This window comes from Eufriesea mexicana, unplaced genomic scaffold, assembly GCF_001483705.2.
Source record: "Eufriesea mexicana isolate 0111107269 unplaced genomic scaffold, ASM148370v2 scaffold3780, whole genome shotgun sequence".
NCBI classification, from domain to species: domain Eukaryota; kingdom Metazoa; phylum Arthropoda; class Insecta; order Hymenoptera; family Apidae; genus Eufriesea; species Eufriesea mexicana.
Window position 1 is genome coordinate 600,139 of NW_016911795.1, and position 23,620 is coordinate 623,758.

Sequence of the window (23,620 nt, forward strand, 5' to 3'; positions counted from 1 at the left end):
ATGATGGATATATGTAATAAAATCATTTTTATTTATAATAATTTCATTAATAATTTCGCTGCACTACTAAATCAGGGTAGAAAACGAAATCATTAAAAAGTATTTTAAGTCTCAGTATACCTAATTTAATTGTTATAATAATGCTTTTATTATTTGTTTCCTATATTTAATTACATGAAAAGTTACGTTACTTTCACATCATTTGTTTAGTTACACTTCTTGTCAAGATGCCCAGAAAGTATACGCCTATATATATCAATGAATTATTGAGAAAATTTTGCGATTGGAAAATTCTTTACAATACGATCAATATTTGCGCTGCAGCAGTGGAATATTTTCGTACAAATTAATTAAACTGGTTCTATTGCGGATGACGAATTATAACGGATCATAGATTGTAATCCATTATACGCAGTCCAACGTGAGCCATTCTAATGCTTTATTTGCTTGTTTAACTTGGATCTATGCCAGAGTATAACCCGTCGAAGGAAAATCTCTCGCCAAATTGTATATTCTATTCCTGTGCAAAAGTGAAAATGCAAACATTCACTTATATGATCTTCTGTAATTATCATATGTATCCTGTTGTATAAACATTGTTGTGCTTATATATTATTAATAATATTAATGAATATTTCCTATGAAATTGTATGATGATTTAAAATAACTATATTTTAGAAATGAAAGATTTGCAGATTAATATTTATTAGGATTTCTACTACGTTTCTATGTGTACTATGTACATCATGAAATAACCCTGCACGTTTCAAAGATTTTTATAACATGAGAAATTCGTATTGGCACAATCATAGCTGTGCATTTGGCAAAGACATATCGGTTTCTTAGTTTGATTTATATCACCACATGATATTCACGTAGTTCTGATAATTTTCTTCGGATAAATTGAGATTCGATTATTACGCAAAAAACATTAAGAATTGGAGCTTACTGAAATCTCAAATTCTTCAACGGCCAGACTAAACATCTGTTGGTTGTTTGAATCTCTGATAAATAATAGTTTCCAGCATTTACTATGCAGTGTACTACTCAACTGCATGAAACTTGGACTTTTTCCAAACGTCAAACCATCTTCTCCAGAACAAGTCGTTGATTCTTGCGGATGATTCGGACTGCCCAACCCCTCTTATTATCCGGCAATGTTCTATCAATAACAGCCCTGTTACATACTTACCATAGATTTTGATTAAATAGTTTTGATGTTAAAGTAATCGTATGGCTGTTGTCGAAATTTCATGTATGGAATTCAAGTGTGAAATCCAGATATGGAATCTTTGATCTTAGTACACGATCAATATTTCGTCACTAGTTAAATAGACGAATTGGTTAATGTTAAATCATTATTTGAGGTATAGTAATAAGTTTGAGTAACGAAACATCAGGAAAACAATTAATACGAATACCTTAATATTAGACAAATTTATAATTAACATACGCACCAATTTAAACAGATTTCCAATAGACTAAATAAAAAATCATGACTGAACATAGATCGACTTGTAATTAATCTGAACCTGAATGTTTAAACATAGATCAAGTTCACAGTTAATTTGAAAATTGGAATGTAGTATAGTAACTCAAAGTTTGTGTATAGATCAACGCGATATTAATTTGAGTGATAGAACTTTCAGTACTTGTACCACAAATTAGTTTAAGCACTAGAAGTTTCAGACTGAATTCAGCTCGCGATTATTTTGAGCGACGGAAATTTTCGCCATTATCTTTGACACGTGATTAATTTGAACCGCGTAAATACCGAGAAATGTGTTCTAAACAACAATATAGTTCTAGTCCTTTCACAAAACAAGACTATGATTACGTGATATAGAATTGAGCTACATGTAAATTACTCCTTTTGTTTTCTGGTTGCATCGTAAAGGTCTTGTCTCGATTCCAAGCCATAAGTTTCACATCGACTTTATCACCGTATGTCTCTGTCGTTTTACTGTCGTTTACTCTGACTGCAGAATTTTCATTCTCTATTTTCGTACCAGTGCAGCAATATCGTTCTCTCCTTCTCAAGAAGACGTACTCACGATCGAGACGCATAGTCGTCTCAATGAACGAGATTCAAATGAACAAGTTGCTCCAGTGGACGTCTAAAATTAAAAAGGAATCCATTCCGTCACATTTCACTACTCTCCTCTGCTACATAATTTCAATCCCGAATTATTTACGATGTTGCACGATACTTTCCTCATAAAAAATATTCCCTCTCCCCTTTATAATCCGTTTACAACTATCACAGCTGCCCAGAGGTGACGAGATTTTTATTCTGCCTTCTTTTAAAAAAATTCTACGTATTATGAAGTAATTTGTGTCCAAATCTCCGATATCCTATCAATTTTTAAAATTTAACAGAGCTTAAATTATTCAGTCTTTAGAGTAATTGAAATAATGATCATATCTCCACTAAGTGTAGTTGAAATCTAAAATAAAAAAATATACATAAATAATTTATCATATACGAATAGAACTAGAGAAGAAATAACAAATAAGAAATCATTTGATTTTAAGGATATCTAAGCGAACGAAGGAGGATCAGAAGCTGGAGCATTGGGAACCGAAAAGACGGCCCTGATTTCGAGCCTCGCGGCAGCGCCTGTATCCCAGAAATAGCGCAAGCGCCTTTCCAAAAGCTTTAAGGCCCGTGAAGAAGCAGATAGAAGGAGCTCACGATTGGCTGGAGGTTGCGGGGTGCGGTCCGGCATCGTCACGCAACCGCTATATCCTCCTTTTCGAATATTACCGCGACGATAGCTGTTCCTCGTGACAGTGTTCAACAGACAGCAACCATACCACCACGTTGTAATCACATACAGAACCGCCACGACTTCTGTTTTCCTCGTCGCGAATAACGATCCGTCGTTCGCGTTCTCCACAACGATTACTTTATCATATTTGATCGTTTAACCAGTGTTCCTTAAGTTTTCTTCTTTTAAGTAAACTTGTTTATTAATTAAAAAAAAAAGTAAAACGAGACTCGCGCCACCATGGTATGTTCTATTGATGATATCGTAAGTCGTCGCCCTGGTAAACATACACGTTTTCCTGTTACATATTCTATCTATTTATTTATCGTATTTTTTTCTCTCTTTCTGGTTTAATTCATCACTGTGCCTCGCCTTATCTCTGTGGTTTCTCTTCACTCTTCACTCTTTACTCTTACTTCGTGGTTATTGGATGAATTGAAATTTTGAATATTTAACGCAGAAGATATATTGCTCAGAGTAATTTGAGAATCGCTTCCTCCTAATCGAGGCTCCTTTTTCTTTTCTACTGGATTTTGTACTAGCGATAATCCAATTATTTCGAGCAGTGTATTCCACACCTGGTTCGTTTCAATTACACGTGTTTAATGTATCCACAGTGCAACAGGTGTAAATTGATAAGGACAATGTTCGAAATACCGATTCTTCCACTTCCGCAGCGGTATGCCTGCATCCACTGTTCTCTCTCTTCTCTTTATTTCTCTTTTTTTCACCGTAATATCTCTTCAGGCCTGTTCTGACTTTTGTTTTAATTTTTTTTTCTGTCTAAACAATAACAGTGGTCACGAACTAATAGCGGTCAAAATCGGGAATTATTGGTCCAGAGATGCGAGGTCCTGGAAACGTGATTGTTTCCTACATGGCGAATTTTTTCAGGCCTCCTTTTTTCCTCTTGTCTTATTAGTTTAATCGTGATCAAACTAAATTGTAATAATTAGTACACGCTATAGATAAAATGAGAAAAATTATTAATTAATACGTGAGATCGACAGGAAGAAGGGACATGGCCTGATGTCTGACCATTCACGATCGTTTCTACTGCGTTGAATTCAAAGCATCGCAAAACTCGGGACAAGGTCTTCAATCATATTAAATTGCACCTGTTGGTGTTAGCTGAGTAACAATTGATCGTAATAATAATAATGAAAGTAATATTCGATATGAATTAAAATGAAAGAAAAAATAATGCACGAACTTTCTGGAAAGATCACTAGTTAACCATGCACGTTCACTTCGAAGTTTCTTCGACTGATTCTTTTGGAATTAATTCTAATAGAGCAACGGAATGTCCTCTAGCATTACTTAAACTGATTAAGATCGATTCACAAATGAAATGTCCTTTTCTCATTCGATCAGTGACACAGATCGAATTTTATTTTTCTCTGTTCGCAGGCCGACGAACTTCCCCCTGAACAAATTGCTGGTATGTACCAACCAGTCGTTAAAAACTAACCTATAAATATTATCGATATTTTATTATTGTTAATTAACATCAAGCACGTATCATTTTCTGTACTTATCTCATTTTTGGGGAAACTCTGAACCATTTTCCCGCAAAGTCTCTCAAATATCGAGCCAAGAAAATGCTATATCTGATTCACCATACATCCAAATTTAGTCCCCCATGATCCTTCAATGATCCACCAGTCGTGAGCTTCCAACTATCGAGTCAATCAACGGTTCGATGAAAATTCAAAAATAAAAGTCCGAACAGAGTCATGGTACAACTCGACGCGCCAGTCTTAGCTTTCTGGTATTTCAATCGCGTCGAAATCGTATCATGTTTACTGGACACCGTGAGCTAAATTTAGCTGAGACCCGCTGTTTCTTCGTCGCGTTTCCCTTTCGGCTTTCTGTCCCTTCCGCCAGCGGACAGGGGGCTCGTTTAATCGTTCCGGAAGATCCCGCCGTGGTGTGTTACACGAGGCAACGAAGGCCTATCTTTAGGTATGCCCTGTTCATCGTTTTATGTCGAAAGCCAACTACGTTTTGTTCTGCAGGAAACGGACCTCTGTTCGAATGCCAGCCTGAGAACAAAGAAACTCTGTTTAAGAACTGTATAATTCTAATATTTGTTAAAATGACTTAGTAATAACGGAGAAAAGCTCACTTTGTTATGTGAGGAAGTGGAAAATATTTAGAAAATTTTTGGCAAAACAAATGTTTAATTTTACCTCATTGTGTGGAATGTTAAGTTCATGACATAATATCTAATGTCACGTGATAGATTCTGTCTGTCAGAAAATATACGGCATACTAATTGTTCGTTATTCTTGGATAAAAAATTTTAGAAACACTTGATAATTCTATATCTTCTCTGGTTATAATTCCATGCTTTGGTTTAGAGATTTTAGGGTACAAATGTTTTTTACGGAAGCTCCAAGATATTTTTCAATGTTGAGTCTGCAATGAATTTTTTAACGAGAAAAAAGTGAACATGAAACGACAAATAAACGGGTCAAATAAGTTATCTGAACGTTAGTTTCCCAGAGTTTATTTGCGCTTCAATTCGATTGGGGGCAGCCGGTATAGGCTGACTATGTATAGCTGCAGAACCGTCTTAGTATTATGAGGAGGTATCGCGTGACGATTTGATCGGTGAGAATCGGATCGGTAAAAATAGAGGAAAGATCCTCCAATGGGATCGAAAAATAGAAACTCGTAACGTCTCACTGATTCTAAAAAGCGAGACGTTCGAACTACAATCGCAGACGAGGACATTTATCTTCTAGTAGACATGTATGGGTGGGAAAGAAATCTTTGTTGATATGGTTTTTCAGTTTCTTGAGTTAATGCGAAGCTGTTAATTATCAGGCTGTAATTCTACGATAATTTTTACTTAATTATTATAAAAAATATGCACTTAAAAGAAAGTTAATCCAAAAAAAATGACTGCTAATATTTCCAGTTTTGCCCTTGTTAATTAAATACTTAATGCATATTCTTGTATATCTTTTTCATTCTTTACTAACACAAGAAGTTTTTTTTTTTCATACAGAAATAAGATAAAAAATTTTTTTTTTGATAGATGACTTTTCGAAGACTACTAGAAAACGAACTATCTCATAAATTAGATTAAAATTTCTTCACGCTACTAGCTGACAACGATAAATAAACGCTTTAACCAGCGTGAACGATGGTGCATCAAGCCAAATAAGCTGCGAGCCAGAATCGCGAGTGAAAGGGCATTAACATCGATTTCTAAATTCGTAACCGTACTGTAGACAGCTTTTAACACGATAAAATACCACTTTGTACCAATTAGATTTCTCCCCAAATATGTTTTCTCGTCATTGTTATTGTTTACTAAAAAATGATTTAATCATGACTCCTTTTTAGTACTTCGCAAAGCGTTTGACAGCTTCGACAGGGAGAAGAGTGGTAGCATTCCCACTGATATGGTAGCCGACATTCTCAGATTGATGGGTCAACCTTTTAACAAAAAGATTCTAGATGAATTAATCGAGGAAGTTGATGCAGATAGTAAGTAGTATAAGTTCGATACCGATAAGAAATTCTTTAAATATACAAAACTTATTTTGTTTTAATTATTTTTCCAACTACTTCCATATTTTATCAATTTATAATGAGCGTTAATTAATCTACAGGTTAAATATAAATTTCTGAATGAAATTTTGTTTCTAATTGATAGAATCCGGTCGCCTTGAGTTCGAGGAGTTCGTCACGTTGGCCGCAAAATTCATTGTTGAAGAAGATGCTGAAGCCCTAGAAAAAGAACTTCGAGAAGCTTTTAGGCTCTACGACAAAGAAGGTAAATATATTTTCCTTTCTATTGTCTTATAATTTTCTTGGATCATAACCATATGTAATTTATTTTGTACTCGTAAAAATCAAGATGCAGAAAATATAATAAAAAAATCAGTAATCATATTTGTTTTGCGGATATTTTCGTATTTCAAATCATCTTTGTGTAAGCTAAGAAAGTTTTTCCTGAAATTTTCAACAAATTTTTTTGTTATTTCCATATCTAATTTTCCTAAATCTAATTTCCACGTACATATGCAACTCCATTTTTGTATAACCTTATTTCCATATAAACAACCCATTAACACTTTTGCATTCCTATTTTTTCACTTTCATTTCTTTTTATAAGCATATTCATTTATTTACTTTTCATATAAAAAATAAACAAGAAATAAAGTACTATAGTTATCGTGAATAAATTGGTGCTTGAAATGAATGGAGAAGGCAGAATAAAAAGGCGCGAAACAAGAATAAAGAAAGATACATTGATTAGCCGAGAATAACCGATTCCGCGAAACCGGCTGCGTACAAGCATTGCCGTTCTCTGTTTCATTTCATGAGAATGAAAGCCGACCGAATTCGAGAAGACTTACGCCTTTGGGAACCCGGCCAAAAATTGGGCTCATTTCGTCACCCAAATCTTCATGAATTACGATCAAACCAAAGGCTTTTAGATTTATACTGATGTGACTACTCACTCAACATTTTCTCCACTACCGGTGAATGATAATAAATCATGTCTTTCAGTTTTGCTGTTGAAAAGCAATGGTTGGTACTCAAGGAAACTAGTCGTTTTGAATTTCAAAATTATTAGATCTTTTTTTATATTTCATAGGAAATGGTTACATCCCAACTACGTGCTTGCGCGAGATCCTTAGAGAATTGGATGATCAATTGACAGATGAAGAACTAGATATCATGATCGAGGAGATCGACTCTGACGGATCTGGCACCGTTGATTTCGATGGTAAGAAAATATGACACCACTATTGTTCATGGTCTCCTGGTAACTGAATTTATCTTATTTTATAGGTTATAAAATTATCATTTTAAACTACGATTAAAATAATTTTATTGAAGTATTTTTAAAACATATGAATAATTCGATTCGTTATTTATAAATATTTGTACCATATTCGAATATAATCAGTAAAATAAATAGTACCATAATTTATTGTCATGCTAGGGAAGCAGCACGTGTCTCTCATCCAGTGTTCTTTCAACCATCTGCCTTACATTGTGGTTTATTTATACACGATTGTCGAATCAAACCGTCATTTCTTCCATATTCTACTATTGACATATATACTCATTCGCGATGTCAGTGTAATCGTTCTTGATACTAAAAACTCAATTTTGATGCAATTTTTAGTTACTGAATATTATTGCAATAATATATTATTCCTTTTAGCAAGGAATGTCAAGTGAATAATAAAATTTACACTAGAAAATAAATTAAATTATTTATGTTCATTAAACCGTAGAAAATAAAAATTTTCTACGAAATTCTGATTTTTTAACAATTACAAATTATCTAAATTACACCTAAAAGTTCAATTCTAACTTCGATTAAAAAATTTTGGCATCTTTCTCTACTTACTATAACAATAAATAAACTGCATCGCGTATCAACGATAATTTATTTTCATGTAACATTGCCAGAAGCTACAAAGCATATGGATCTACGAACTCAAGAGAAAATTTAATTGTTCCCTTTTGTTTGGTTTGATTGGATTGACTGTAAACTGGTTACTTGTTAATATTCCTTGACATGCTATATTTTGCGTGTTACTAATCTTTACATCTTAAAGTGATTTACAAACTATTGTAGTTGTAATCTGTACTTTTCATAGTCAATGTCATTTCCTGCCAATTTTCAAGTTACGAATATAAAACGAAAGAAGGCATAAAATATTTTTAATTTTTTAAGTCTTAAATAAAAAAATATTTAACTAAAATAATTAAAAATATGAATACAAATTTTACTTCTACTAAACTTTTTTACCTGTTTACTAATTTAAATATTTTGTTTCAGAATTTATGGAGATGATGACTGGAGAATAAATATCCTGACATGTTGATGGTTCATTAATATGACTCAAAGACAATACAAGTGCGACGGTCACGTTCTACTTTTAAACTAATTCTCTGCGTGTCTTTTAAAGAAAAACCAAAAAAGCTGCAATGCAAACAAGAATGGTGTCTAAAAACGTGTGAAGATTGTCTTCCAATGTCATGCGTTCTCGTCTGTTCAAGCTCATCGAATCTCTGGACAACTTAAAATACATATGGCTTCAGTGTTACGGGAATGGTCTTGTCTGCATATTTTTCTCCTATTGCAATAAGTGTCGTAACTTAATTGTTTCGTACACATAATCGTGAATATTATTATTGTTGCAAAAGTAACGAATCACGGGTTTCAATACATTTTCATCGCGTCTACTAAGTTTTTCATGGACAGTATTTATTTGTTGTTAATAAAACATCACTAAAAAGATTTTGAGATTTATTTTCCTCAATGAAAGTCATTTAAAACCACGATTGCTTTAATATTATAATTCTAACATCATTTAGGGAAAAAACTAAATCAACTCATTGATTGCCTAGACTTTTTATTTCTTTAACATTTGATTTATAATCACAATAATTTCAGATTTTTTTATAATTGACATGTCAATAGTCGTAAACATAACACAGTATAGTACTTTTAAAAAAATAGAGTCACTAACAATAGACTAGAAAGTTCAATAACTATAACTATAATAGTGGCACTAATAAACTATGAAACTTTATTGCGACGAACTTGTCATTAAAATCCTATGGTCACGATCGCGTGAAGAAATTTACTAAATAAATTTATAATTTTACTCGAATACATACGTTAATGTATTATGTTCATGAAAGAGAGAGAATCGAACATAAGTTAGGAAATAACGTATGACTTACATCACCCCGGCCACAGACTAGACTATTTAATTTACAAAGAGCATAACTGATTCAATTGGAATTAAAATTCTTTGTTCTCTCATTAAAGAATTTTTAGAGAACTTTTATAGATTTCCCATATATGTATTTAAATTCTTTTTCCTTTTACATCAGAACGATAATTCGAATAATTTTTTAATTCGAGACTTAGTCGTGCAGTCAAACTACTTTATTTCATGTACACTAACTTATTGACTTCTATTAGGGTACTTGGAATGATTCTATATACATCCAATGGTCCTCATGCTTAGAACAAGAAAATGTATCTCCGTCGTACTCACACACATACGTACACACGCGCGCACGTGCATACACATGCACAAAATAATTTTTAATGCTGATTCATGTTTTTTTATTTTTTTTTTGTATCCTTTTTTAACTAGAATAAATATTATCGTTCACTAGAAAGATTAAAATGAGAAAAAAATATAATCTGATGCGTTTACAGTTCTGCGAATCATGTGTGCGTTTCTGATATATTAGATTAGCTGAGCAAAATATTTGCAAAATAGAAGTATTAGAAAAATAAAGAAGTTCTTTGTTCGGTAACTTGATTCTTCTTCACTCCTTTCCATTGTACATACCAGAATTTTCTTACACAAGAGTTTGCAAATTATCATCCTCCGAATCCTTATTGTCGGAAGGAGATAACAAATGTCACATTTTAAACAAATGTGGAAATTCATTGCTAATTTCGCGTACCGATTGCTGATCTTCCTGACTTTCTCCTGTCTCTTCGCAGAATATTCTATAACATACATTTTTGTGCTATTGTAATAATAGTCACATTATCATTACAACTATGATATAATAACATTATGACTAATATAGACCTCGTAAAACATTTCAACAAATCTTCTGAACGATATTTATGTTCATTATAACTGGAAGTACGAAGTACTCTTCGACATAACTCCAAGTATTGTCTACGCTGTAAAATCAATGAGTATATCATATTTTTTGTTTTTGTACTAGCAATCAAATTTTGTATATCCATTGATACCTTATCACCAGGGAACATGTCGTACAATTGACGCAATATAATGTCGATTAAAACTTTCACATCATTTGTATAAAAGAGACCTGCTGTCACATCATTACTAAACAAATCTATAAACAGTTTTAGTACAGAATGCGGTGGCGGTGGTTCATGATCAAATATTCGCACAGGATCTTCTGTAAAAGATTATAGAATTGAAAAAATGTAAGTTTGTTTTGCGTAAAATATGCATCTTTTTATCTTACCTTCCCTATTAAATAAAAGCAATATTTTTTCAGTAAAGTTTTTTGCCACTGTTCTTTCCTTTAATGCGTTTAGAGCTATATTTTCCGAGTTTGTAAATTGTAAATTGTACGATAATATCAAATTTACAAACAAATCCGGAATTTGATCTTCCAAGTCCATATCAGGTGGATTCTCTATTAAATCCAAAATAAAAGCTATAAAATCCGGTCCCAATTGTTCTGTAATAAAATTTATAATTAAATTTTGTAACATTAAAAATACCATAATTTCGTAAGTCAAGGAATAATGCAACAGATATAATGCATTACCTACTTTACTCACCCAAATGTGTAACTGGCATGGGTTCACCCATTGAAAAAATCATAGTAAGCAATAATGAAGAATAGTTTAGTTTTGTTACATTTCTAGGATTACTCCTCATATCTCTATTTAAACACATATATTAAGTTGTTAACTGATTGTTATGTAAATTAATATAATTTACCAAATGTTACCTTGCTAGTTCCATAGGTAATATACTATTTAACATTATAGTCAAAATTACAGAATCTAGACTACACATTACTCCAAATGACTGTAATAGCAATTGCCTAATAGTCCACCTTGGTTCCATTTGATAATACTGTATCAATACATTAACACCATTATATTGATTCTGTTGTAAAACATATCTAGATACATTTGCATCTGCATTAGTCTGTGAAATCAACAAATTATATAATTTATTTGAAAAAAGAATAATTAATTTTTTTAATATAATATGCAATATACCAATATAGATGTAAGTTCCTTTATATAATCAACAATAATAGATTCATCTTCATATAGCATCCAATTTCTTTGTTGAGAATCTTCTTTACAAGAAGTAAGCTCTGTAAAAATCACTTTCAATCTATTGGCATCATATGTTTCCTCTATACTCATTTGTGATACTGTGAATGGTGTTTCTAGTTGATGCAATAATGCATCAAAATAATGACTCACATTTTGTGGCAACAATTGTTGCAGTCCAGAAACAACTACTGTAACTGCTACTTTTGACATCTCATAGCTTAATTGAGTATTTCTACGTACTTGATCAAGCAACTGATAAGCAGTATGAGAATTAATATCACATAATGAACTTTTTTTCTTTATAGGAGAACTATTGGGGGTTTGTCGAACATTGCTCTGAGAAGAACTTTTACGAACTTCTGGTTGAACTTTTTGTATCTCAGAGGAAGATTGATGAGGAAGGGACTGCACTCTTTGATCATTTATAACTGTACGTTGACATTGTGGAACAACTGGTGGTTCTTCCTGTTCTATGTTACTATGCACAGTTGTCTGTGCTGTCATGTATGAGGTATTGCTTGGAGCAACATTAACATCTTTCTCTTGAATATTGCAAACAGGTGATGAACGTATTTCTTTGCTAGGCATAGTGTTTCCAAAGTCAGGTGGCATTGGTGCTTGCTTCTTAGGTTTTTTATTAGACTCTGCTTGTCTTTTCTCCTCTATTAATCTTAATAAAAGATCTTGCTTGTCTAAATGCAATCCAGTTTGTTTCTTACTTTCAGCCTTTACATTTTCTATGCAGTCTTCTAGAAATTCAATTAATATTTGAGATGATACCTGGAAAATATTTAATTATTAAAAATTCTTAATTTCTTATTATTACAATTTAAATAATTTACTTTTACAGTGGTGACATAATTTGAGGGGATATATCCAATTTGACCGTCTCTGTTCACAACCTGCCACCAATTTCTCTGTTTGGTATTGGTCTGATATAGAATAAAATAATCACCCTCCTGAAAGCTGAGGGTTTTCGCAAACATAGCCTTGAAATTGTAGAGAGCTTTAAGCACTTCATAGTTCTCTACATATGTAAAATGATGATGTTAACAAAAATAATGCATTTACGAAATACTGCAGAAATTGACAACTGCAGAGAAATCGATCAACCGACTCACCTAACCTCATGGAATTGTCACCCATGATCGCGTATCGAAATGGAAAGTGATATTCGTTCTCGAGGAGACAACGCCCAGGTGAGAAGTAAACGGGTGGAGAACTGCCTACCACCGTTCACTAATTTCACTTTCATTCGTGCTCGACATATTACTTTTCTATGGTGTCCTTTTTTGTTAGCCAACTATATAGATGAATTCGAGACTGCCCTCTATACTGCCAGATTGGCATAAGCTAAATGCTGCTAGACTGCAGGGCAATACTATATGAAGAATTTTCAACGCATGGGCAGATTAGAATTTTGCATATAGTTTTAGTTTTATAAAACTTTTTCGAGATATGTTCAAGTTTGCTCAAATAAATTTAAAAATAAATTTGTTAAGTATTACATCAGTGAAAAAGTTAAAATTGTATTTAATTTAAATGTCTCTTCTTGTTTAATAATTGGGTTAACAATTGAATATAAATACCGAGTATTAAACAGTTATTAAATAACCTTGTTTTCCTACAAAGGGGAAGACTATCACAAATCAAGATATAAATACAAGTTTTATTAAACTATTTGCACATTACAATAAATTAAAGCTGCTTAAGTAATAAAGTTATAAATTTGAAACTGAAGTATAATTTTCGCAATTTCCTTTAACCTAAAATAGAAGTATGCAATATAGAAGAAATTCTAAATTACACGATACTTTCCATTTAACGCGATAAACCATATGAATTTTGTAAAGAGCAATAATCTGGGCGTTATCCAAATTCCAATTATAATGTTCTATCAGATAATATTTGGATTTTCAACGTTATTGGTAAAACAATAGGGTAAGCTCAAAGATACTAACAATGAAGTAATCAATAACACTAATACTAACACCGTTAGTAGAAATTTATATATTTTATTCATTTCTATAGGCAAAAACATTATTTATATATTATTTTACGTATGTTAAAGAACGTATAAAAGAAATTTGTTAATACATCTAATGAAGTTTTCTGTGAAGATAACAAATACGCAATGTATTACCTAAAAGATATGATTGTAAACAAACATCAATTTAATGCTACTTAACAGAATTTTAAATAATTTACACTAAAATGATTAATATAATACTAATATATACTAGCTAAATTAAAGTTTTATACAATAATATGGCAAATAACAAGTTACACGTCAAATGAATTTTTTGCGGAAACACATTAAATTTTACAAATTATTTTGACGTAAGTAAGTATTATTTTTCGTCATAATATTATTTTAATGTAATATAAAATTATTTTTCATATATAATGAGTATTATATTTATAGAATTATAGTATTTTAATGAAATAATGTTTTTTAAAACATAACCTTTGCTATCAATATACACACGAATAAATGCACCCTTCTTAGAATAAAAATAACATATTATCCAAGTTTTTTTTATAGAATTAATAAAATTATAATATATTGATTACAGCAACTCATTGAAGTAGGTATTTGTTACGATGCCGGGAAAGATAAAAGTGAAAATTTTGGCGGGTCGTAATTTACCAGTAATGGATCGTTCTGGTGATACGACAGATGCGTATGTTGAATTGAAGTTTGGTAATATAACGTTTAAAACGGATGTATGCAGAAAATCGCTCAATCCTCAGTGGAATTCAGAATGGTATAGGTTTGAAGTTGATGATTCTGAATTACAAGATGAGCCATTGCAGATCAGATTAATGGACCATGACACCTATTCTGCAAACGATGCAATAGGCAAAGTTTATATAAATTTAAATCCATTACTGTTACCTGGTGTTCCTCCCACAGTTAAAAATATATGGACATTAGAAGCTGCAATGAATACCAATGCTGGTTCACAGAGTGGTATGTATTTACTCTACGTTAAAAATGAAAATTGAAATAAGTTTAATAATATTATATTTTAGGTTCTGTTATGACTGGATGGATACCAGTATATGATACAATGCATGGGATTCGTGGTGAAGTTAATATTATAGTTAAAGTAGAATTATTCTCTGATTTTAATAAGTTCAGACAATCCTCTTGTGGAGTACAATTTTTTTATTGTAAATATATAGCAAATATATTGAATATTATAAATTATTTTTATTATATTTGTTATATAGTATAATATTTTTACAGCACCAAATATACCTCATGGATATCATACTCAAAGTATACATGGTTTTGTAGAAGAACTAGTTGTTAGTGATGATCCTGAATACAAATGGATTGATAAGATAAGAACACCTAGAGCTTCAAACGAGGCAAGGCAAACCTTATTTTTCAAATTAAGTGGAGAAGTACAAAGAAAAATTGGATTGAAAGCTTTAGACCTTGGTGGAAATGCTGTTATTGGGTAAATCACAGATATAACATTAAAATGTTGATTAAGAAAGATTTTATTACATGTTTTTTCTATAATTAGGTACTTACAAAATTTTGATCTAGAAGGTGAATCTGGTATTGTAGCTCGTGGTATAGGTACAGCTGTTACACTTGTGAAGCTACAAGATACTTTAAGCTTCCCATCTGACAATATAGAAGAGTAAGTATATGTAATATTGTTCATTATATTGCATTTTAGTTCAATCTTTCATAGACCAGTTCTGCATTAATTATATTCTAATCCTTATATTCTTTTTATCAACTGCTTCTTAATATAATAGTACTAAATAATGTATTGTACATTATGTAAATGTACTACTAAGAATGTATTGAAGTGTTCTGTGTTGTGAATCATAATGCTGATTACTTAATCTGAGCTATGAAGTTTGTCTTCTTACATATTGTTTGTAAAAATATACAATTTTTATTTAAGGCTTATTATTAACTAAGTGCTTAAACATTGTAAGTATTGTTTTAATTAAAAAATTATCAATTTTTTATATTTTTTATAATAAAATAGAAATTAAATTTGATCACATAAAAAAGGAATATTAACACTAAATCAACAAGCATTTGATATCCTAATATGTATTTATGATTTTATTTTCAAACAATTCAAAGTCTGATGCGTTTGTGTACAAATGAACAAAATAGTTTCTGATAATTTTCCATTTACAATTTATCAGTGACACATACTTCAAGTGCATTAGCTCCTATTTGAACTTCTATGCATTGGGTGTCCTATTTCATTGAAATTATTAGTTGTATAAAAAGAATTAATGTTTTACAATCTTTTTATCGATGTATCCTGTTTATGTAGTATTTATTATTTATTTAAATGAAAAAAATTTCATTTCTCGATGCATTTGACAATATATAAATATAGATTGCAAGTTGCAATGATATTTTATAAAACCTCTAATCAGCATATCATTTTTTTAGGACACCCGGTATATAGAAGCTAGATTGAGGTCTGATGCGCGTGCATTAAAGCCAGGACGAAGTGTGTGTAGGAAAGGGAGTACTACAATAAACTGGGAATAACTAGGTACGCTACACGCGCATCCAACTTTGATCATGGATAGTATAAAAAATTAGTAATTTTTTTAATTGAATGAAAAATATTGAGTTTTATGATTCTGATATATGAACTAATTAGGTTTTTTCTCTTTATCTATCTGCATGTGTCTATATAGGGCATTCTTTTCACAATACAAAGCACATAAGGAACGTACAGGACTCGATGAGAGTATGCCGCTATATCCCGTTGCTCCCACGCATATCCATGATCCTCTTTTTGTGAGTACACATGGCACGCGCATAAAGAACTATTTACCACATCGTTTAAAGGTATTTAAAAATCCCAGACGATTTATAAAAAAGTCTGAATGTCCTTGTCGAAAATTAGGCAACATGAAAAATGTTGAAAAGTTATCAAATTCAGATGGTTTGAAGAAAGCCATACATTCTTACCCAAATTTGACTGAATCGGTTGTTCAAGATGCGTCTATAAGAATGATGCTAGCGTTAGAAGACGAAAGAGGTGAAAGCAATAAAAATATATTGGATGTTCGGAAAAATTTGAAAAGATTGTTTAGTACAAGCGACACAGAAAGTAAATCTAGTAATCCTCGGATAAGTAATTCAGCTAGATCCTCTATTATAAGTATACAATATCCAAAGAAGGAAAAAATATTTAAGGACAATAAAACTAAGACAGGTGTAACCGCATTGAAGAAGATTACGAAACATCAACAACATTTTTCGCTTCTGATACGAAAGAACGTCAAAATGTTAATGAATATACCAATCAGGAAAATGAAAAAGATGACGATTTTAAAAACGAAACTTATGTTCCTACACGGAAAATGCAAGTGAAAAAAGAACATGATTCCTCCTTTGAAGAAAACACACCCAGTTCTAATGGTTTCTCAGATGAATCTTCAATCGATAGTGCCAATTATAATATCTTAATTGATTCCAAATTTTCGATTAATGAAGAATTGAAAGCGATTGATAAGTTTACTGAAAAACTTCGTAGAGCGAATACTTTCCCTCCATTAAAAAGAAAGTCATTGCAAATGAAATTGTACAGAACAAGTAGCAATATGCGTTCTCTACGCGAAGAAAGTGTATCTCCTTCGTTTATTAAGTGTCTATCTACGAATCAAATATCGACACTTAATTACGAAATGACTAGACATTTGGAAAATAAAAATGATGTTCCGAAAACGTCAATAGCGGAATTTAATAAAAATATGAAAACTGGAGAAGTTTTGCAAACTCAACAAAGCATCGATAATTCACAAGACTTTACTGTTCCGCTTGCAAGAAGTACATCTGTAGAAATTCGACCTCCATTTTTCTCCGAAGATAAGGAATCAGATTCTTCTATGATTGATGCAGCAAAGAAATTAACTGATCTTATTATTAATTGCGAAAAATACAGTGAATTTGAACAATGCAATGATAAAATTTCTGTAGTAGAAGAATATGAACATACTTCAACCGATGAGGACAATGCGAAAGATGATGAATTATCTTATGCCGATGATTCTGAAATATCTATCTCGGCATATTGTCCATTACAAAATGTAAGTGACAATGAGAATAAAGATAGGATAGCAATACAAAAACCAATAGATAGATATCGAAGGTTTCCTTCTGTGATCGAAGAAGTAGATGAAAGTATTTCAAAAGATTCTTTCAAAGATAAACAACGTTTTGAACGATTAGAAGAGCGGGATGTATTAAAATTAACTTTATCAACACAATCACTGCCGTCGTTACAACAGTATCAATACTCTACTGTTGTATCAAATGCAAAAGAAGATATGATAAATAAATTAACACCAGAAACTATGTCAAAAACTTCGTCCAGTATTGAAAGTTTAATACAGTCCTCAGGCAACGAAATTTTTGATTTGATGCATAAGGATAGGCAACGTCGTATGTTAGATTTGATTAAAATAATTGATACCAAAATGATGGTGCATCCACCTCATCATAGTAACATCGATAGTCACTTTAGAAGGAAGAAACGAGATAAAGTATACAGAAATTTTATTTCTCGGAATTCACGTCAGAATTTGCATAATCAGTTTCTAAAAAAACGCCTCCAGAATCACAAACGTGTAAGAGCTATGCGCGTGTCTTCGTTCTCTAAAAATTCCCTTTTAAATGAATCTGTACCAGCACTTACACCGGACACCTCTTCCTATAATTCCTCTCTCGAGAGTATAATCATTCATGATACGTTAATTCAATCACATTTATGCAGAACAACTGATCAATTATCATTTCATTCAAAAGATAACTTCATAACCAAAAGATCTACAGTCGATCCGAAAACTCATGAGATTGCTGCGAAAGAATTAACTTTAGGTGTTCAGAGCAGTGATTCGATTAGAAATAATAATAGTACCATAGAAATGAAACAACTAAAGCCAAAAGATACTAACCATTCGACATCATTGATATCTGTAGATCATGCGGTACTTGAGAGTCATAGCATAAGAGAAGCATTAGATCAGGATGAATTAACTAATAGTACTAACACTGCTAATATGACTTACAACTCGTGTGTGTCCCCTCCTCCCCCCGATCATAGGCAACAAGATGAGGCATCTGTAAGTCCATCTTACCCACTTCCGGCTGTTCCTTCTATGGTCTCAAAAATATGTCAGTTACCGACAACTAAGGCACAACCCACTGTCTCGTTACATCGAAGATCCAGTGATTCCGATTTGAGCGTTACTCCAAAAGGTGAGCTTTCTTAATTGTACTTTGATTAATGTATATATTGATTAAACTCCTTTTGATTGAGATAATGTAGAACATATTTACTTTTTATCAAAGACTTAAACTTTAACTTAAGTTTATGGTTTTTAATGAATCAGGAACATAATTGGAGTTGTTTTTACATAGTGCTACAACTGCATTTTATTTGTAAAATGCATTGATCTGTAGGTAGTTTATTATGGGATAAAATTCAAATTACAGGGTGCCTCATAAAGTGAGTTATAGCCAGCAAAGAAGAAATTCCTGAAACAAAAATAGCATAGTTCATGATGATTCCGCAAGGTTCTAGGTAATTTTTTTTTTTTAATTTATGTATGGTTAAATTATCATTTCCTGAAAGATTATTTTGTTTATTTCCTCCTTTACCTATTATTTGCTGAGTATATTGCAGAACAAAGAATCACTTTATGAGACATTCTTTTCTTAGAAGACATATTTATAATATATATTTCAGTACATAATTTTATCTTAGATTAATCTTTTTTATAACAATTAAAAACAAGTAGTGATGTATCTTATAGGCAACTCATTTGGAGCAAATGATAAATCAATGACTGGATTATTAAAAACATCGACTGCCGTGATAAGAACTATGAATCGAGATGCATTTGAAATGCTAGAATATCCATTTATTACTATGCAACAATACCCGCCAGGATTTATTTTGCATATTGGTAAGCATATTAATATTTATATGTTTTACTTCATGTTTCTTTTTGATCTCGTTGCTGGGCTTAATCATAAAGTATCTGCTTTGAGACAGGTGGTCTTGTAAGCTCAAGATCAGTCAAACTTCTTGAAAGGATAAGCAATTTAGAAGAACCCGAGAGCCGAGATGCATGGTGGAAGGAAGTCAGAATGGAAGTTCGATCACATGCCAGGGCATTAGCGTGTAATGTAGTTATTGGTTACAAAGAGGAAACCAGTATTTGGTAAGATTAATATAAAAAAATTAGTTGCACAGTATATTACTGTTATACTGATGGTATTTTCTATTTTGCAGTGATGATGTCTGTGTTCTAAATGCATATGGTACTGCAGCTGTAATCAATCTTCATAGTTCAAACCAGGAATCAGACAATGTTTTTATTAATAAAGGACAATCAGGATCGGGTGCTAATACTACAGAAGCAGAACGCGATAAAGTTCAACAAAAACCGGTACCTGTAAAAGTAGAGAAAAGTGACACTGAAACATCTGTACCAACTGTAACACAAACTGGCAAAGTAAGGCACACCTCAGAAAGCAGGGATCACGATGTTCAATTTCAAAGCAAATGCAGCCTTTGTCACCTACCGTACAATGAAGCAAGTGTTCCGTTTCGAGTGAACATGTCAAAATGCGCTATATGTAAGCGCGCTAGAGTACCAGATGTGATGTTTACTACTATAGAATTACTAGAAAATCTTTTAACGACCGGAAGAGGATGTATTATTCAAGCTACCGCGTGTAAAACCAAAAAAGATCTTAGAGGAGAACTTAATGCTAAAGAGATATCAGATTGCTTACCATTTTTAGAATATGAATTACATAGTTTACTTTTAAATAAATTAAAAGTTAAAGGAATGAACGCAATATTTGGCTTAAAACTACAGGTGTCTGTTGGCGAACGATTAATTATTGGTATGGCTGTAGGTACAGCTGTTTTTTTAACTGCATTACCCACACCTTCTATTCCACAAATTGCTTCTGGAAATTCTTGGCATAAAGAGGAGCAATTAACTGAAATCCAGAAAACTTTAGTTGAAACAGTTAAACAAAACAGAGAATTTTATCGTCTCAAACCAGTTGGGGTAGGTATATTATTAACTATATCTATTCTTCTAATTGGGAAATAGCAATAAGTGATTTATTCGTTATAGGATGTTGAAAATGGACGTGTCACAACTTCTGATACCGATGAATCGGATGATGATTTGCCCGATGTAGATTTTAGCGTAGGTCCAAGGGATACTTGCGTGTTAGAAGTCGACGATATTGAAGATATGGATAGAATATCATTATTAATGGATGACAGACCTCCAGAGGATTTTCATGTAGTAAATACACAAGTAATTCCTGGATTAGATGATTTAGAAATTGTGAGAAATTTACAGATGTTCACTCAAATTTCAAGGACAAAAATTCCTGCTAACTTCAGGTATTTTAATAATTTTTGGATTATTGCAAACAATCATCTTTTTAATTAAAGGTTATTTTATTGATTCCTTGTTTCAGTCTGTATATTTCAAATTAAGAAGAATGATTCCATGTGCACTATGTGACATGCAATTTAAGTTGGCACTTCCTGAGCCAGATGAAATACAATTCACAGTAATTGGTATGGCTCTTGGGCTAGGAGATCCAGTAAAAATAAATAAATCTAAGAAAAAATTAATATCCCATTCTATGAGCAAAGATCAAGTTAAAAGATCAGGTAGATATTTATTTTAATCTTTTTTATAAATACTTGTTATACTTGTAATCTTTGAATATATCTAACTAAAACGTCTTGAATGCTTAGATGACAGCGATATGATATTCAATCTTGACGTAGATCACACTGAGGTTTCATCGGATAATGCATCTAGTATTAACTTGAATTCAGCTACCCTAATTAATATGCCAGCAATGAAGTCCCGGACTCGTTCACCACTACTATCTAAGATCCATGCAACACGTAAACATAAACACGTAAGTTCTTAGAGTAAGAAGAAGTAATTTATAAAGTATTTAATTAAAATGACTCCTCACAGGTGCCTTTAAAGGGAAGATATGGGGTAGATATAACACCTCTGTCTTATCTACCGGGTGGTCGCATAGAAAGGTACCTAGGAAACTTAAACTTTTTCTTCATTCGCGAAAGCACATCTATCAGAGAAGTTAGTATTTTCCTAATTAAATGAATAAGTAAATTAATTGTAATAAATTAATTAAAATTAATAATCTTCTTATTAAAGAATGGTGGTTTAAGTGGGTTTACCCACAGTTTCGTGATGGAAGTTTTAGCAATCGTTCGTGCGCACATTACAGCCTTAGGAGGAAATGCAATGGTAGCGTTTTTTATGACTAAATGCGTCCTTCTTCATAGTCCTCATAAGAACCAAGTATATATAATAACTTCTTATTTCTATACAATTTACCTAATTGAATACAACTAAAGGAAATTAAATTTTAGGGTCAGTGTTTGATAAATGTCGGTGGAGATGTGGTATCCGTGTCCTATTTCGCGGACGAAAAGCACTGTGGATCTTCAAATTGCTGACCCCAACCTCCCCATTCTGCACCTCCATAGCTACAACTGCACACCGAGAAGCAACGTCGGAGATTTGACTTCTCGTTGATCGATGAACTTCATTAGTTATTTTGGACGAATTGTATCTCATCCTCCTGTGATAGGATAGAATTTGTAAATATTTGAATCTATAGCATATAGGTACTATAAGATACGAGAATTCGATGAACGTAGATAAGATTATGAAATTTTGTAAATTTAGTCAAGCGGCTTTCTCTAACAAAAACGATTATTATGTTACGAGACGCACATTTTCGATTAAACGTGGTTTTAGAAACACCGTATAACAAATTCTAAAAGTAGTTTCGGTGATTAGGTGCCTTCAGAATTGTGTATGAAGTTTGCGGACAATTTTTTTGTCCAATAAAGTAAACAACTGTTACATGCAAACTGTATGATTCAGGCATCTGAATGGAATTCAATTTGTTCTTTAATTGTAAAAGTAATGAATAAAAGTAAATGTTTTTCCAAAATGTAACATTAAGTCCTGAAACTGATTAATGTATGGAGATTGATGTTAATATGGATAAATATTCATTTCCATTAGAAGATAAACCAAAATTGATGTCGTCGATCCGTAAAAATTAACTTGTCGGTAAACGTTTGAGAATTTAGTAAATTAAATTGTTTATAATTCTTCAAACATTAGAATAATAAAAAAAAATTGTATAAACGTTTCCATCATTATGGAGAAGCAATTCAAGTTTCACAACTTTTTATCTTTCTAAAGTTGTTGAATATGTTTTCTGGAATTCAGAACTATGTAAGATGTACAAAATTAGATTATTAGGTAGAATATGGCTTACAAAGTACCTTGTACATTTTGGATTGTTATGTATACATCTCTAATCCTTTACATTTGTCCATTGTTTGTTTGATAATTGTACTGATTTATTCTTATCGATTTAATACCTATTGTGCAAGATTTAAAACACATGATAAATGTGCATTGTAAAATGTATTTTCGGTTTTTTTTGACACAATCACCAATTATTTTTTCTTTTACAGTGTGATTAAATAAAATAGTCATCTAATTAAATATTTGCTTTGATTATAAGCATCCTGTTTATTTTTGTTGAAGAGGATAAAATAATCAGTGTCGCTTTATTTTTTAATGAGACAAAATGACATTTAGTTTATATCTTTATTATAACTCTGAGTGTTGAATTTTAATAAATGATTAAAATCGTTAAATAGTATTTAGAACTTGCCGTTAACAATTTTTGCCAATTCCACATCGTCGAAACTAAAGTAGAATAAAAATAAAATAACACTAATTATTTTCTCTTAAAAACAATGAAAGCAAAAAATTCGTGTACACAAAAACTTCATCAATTTAAGTTATTACTATATATTGACTATAGAATTTATTTGCGGGAGAGGGAGATGGAGAGTGGAAGAAACCTCCTTAAACAGTTTCTAAATGA

The 23,620-nt window shown here is 31.8% G+C and overlaps 3 protein-coding genes across 4 annotated transcripts; 2 read left to right on the forward strand and 1 right to left on the reverse strand.

Annotated features, from left to right (window-relative positions):
• Positions 1-2,685: 2,685 nt before the first annotated feature.
• TpnCI (troponin C type I) lies at positions 2,686-9,033 on the forward strand. Its single transcript, XM_017905198.1, has 6 exons — positions 2,686-3,014; positions 4,182-4,212; positions 6,129-6,272; positions 6,442-6,561; positions 7,390-7,521; positions 8,590-9,033. The coding sequence occupies exons 1-6, from the start codon at positions 3,012-3,014 to the stop codon at positions 8,616-8,618; spliced, it is 459 nt and encodes a 152-aa protein (XP_017760687.1). The 5' UTR covers positions 2,686-3,011; the 3' UTR covers positions 8,619-9,033.
• Positions 9,034-9,327: 294 nt separating this feature from the next.
• Positions 9,328-12,931, reverse strand: LOC108551209 (NCK-interacting protein with SH3 domain). Of its 2 annotated transcripts, none has more exons than XM_017905287.1 (9): positions 12,741-12,931; positions 12,462-12,646; positions 11,557-12,399; positions 11,280-11,482; positions 11,107-11,210; positions 10,785-11,003; positions 10,543-10,715; positions 10,373-10,470; positions 9,328-10,287 (listed from the first exon to the last, which is right to left on the reverse strand). In XM_017905287.1, the coding sequence occupies exons 1-9, from the start codon at positions 12,763-12,765 to the stop codon at positions 10,197-10,199; spliced, it is 1,941 nt and encodes a 646-aa protein (XP_017760776.1). In that variant the 5' UTR covers positions 12,766-12,931; the 3' UTR covers positions 9,328-10,196. The 2 variants fall into 2 exon arrangements, with proteins under 2 accessions (XP_017760776.1, XP_017760777.1); XM_017905288.1 differs by having other exon boundaries at positions 10,197-10,287; positions 12,468-12,646.
• Positions 12,932-14,223: 1,292 nt separating this feature from the next.
• Positions 14,224-22,398, forward strand: LOC108551175 (C2 domain-containing protein 5). The gene is made up of 14 exons (XM_017905222.1): positions 14,224-14,593; positions 14,656-14,796; positions 14,873-15,089; positions 15,159-15,278; positions 18,729-18,883; positions 19,441-19,593; positions 19,683-19,851; positions 19,923-20,712; positions 20,782-21,071; positions 21,127-21,335; positions 21,423-21,592; positions 21,655-21,780; positions 21,859-22,005; positions 22,077-22,398. The coding sequence occupies exons 1-14, from the start codon at positions 14,224-14,226 to the stop codon at positions 22,161-22,163; spliced, it is 3,144 nt and encodes a 1,047-aa protein (XP_017760711.1). The 3' UTR covers positions 22,164-22,398.
• Positions 22,399-23,620: the final 1,222 nt, after the last annotated feature.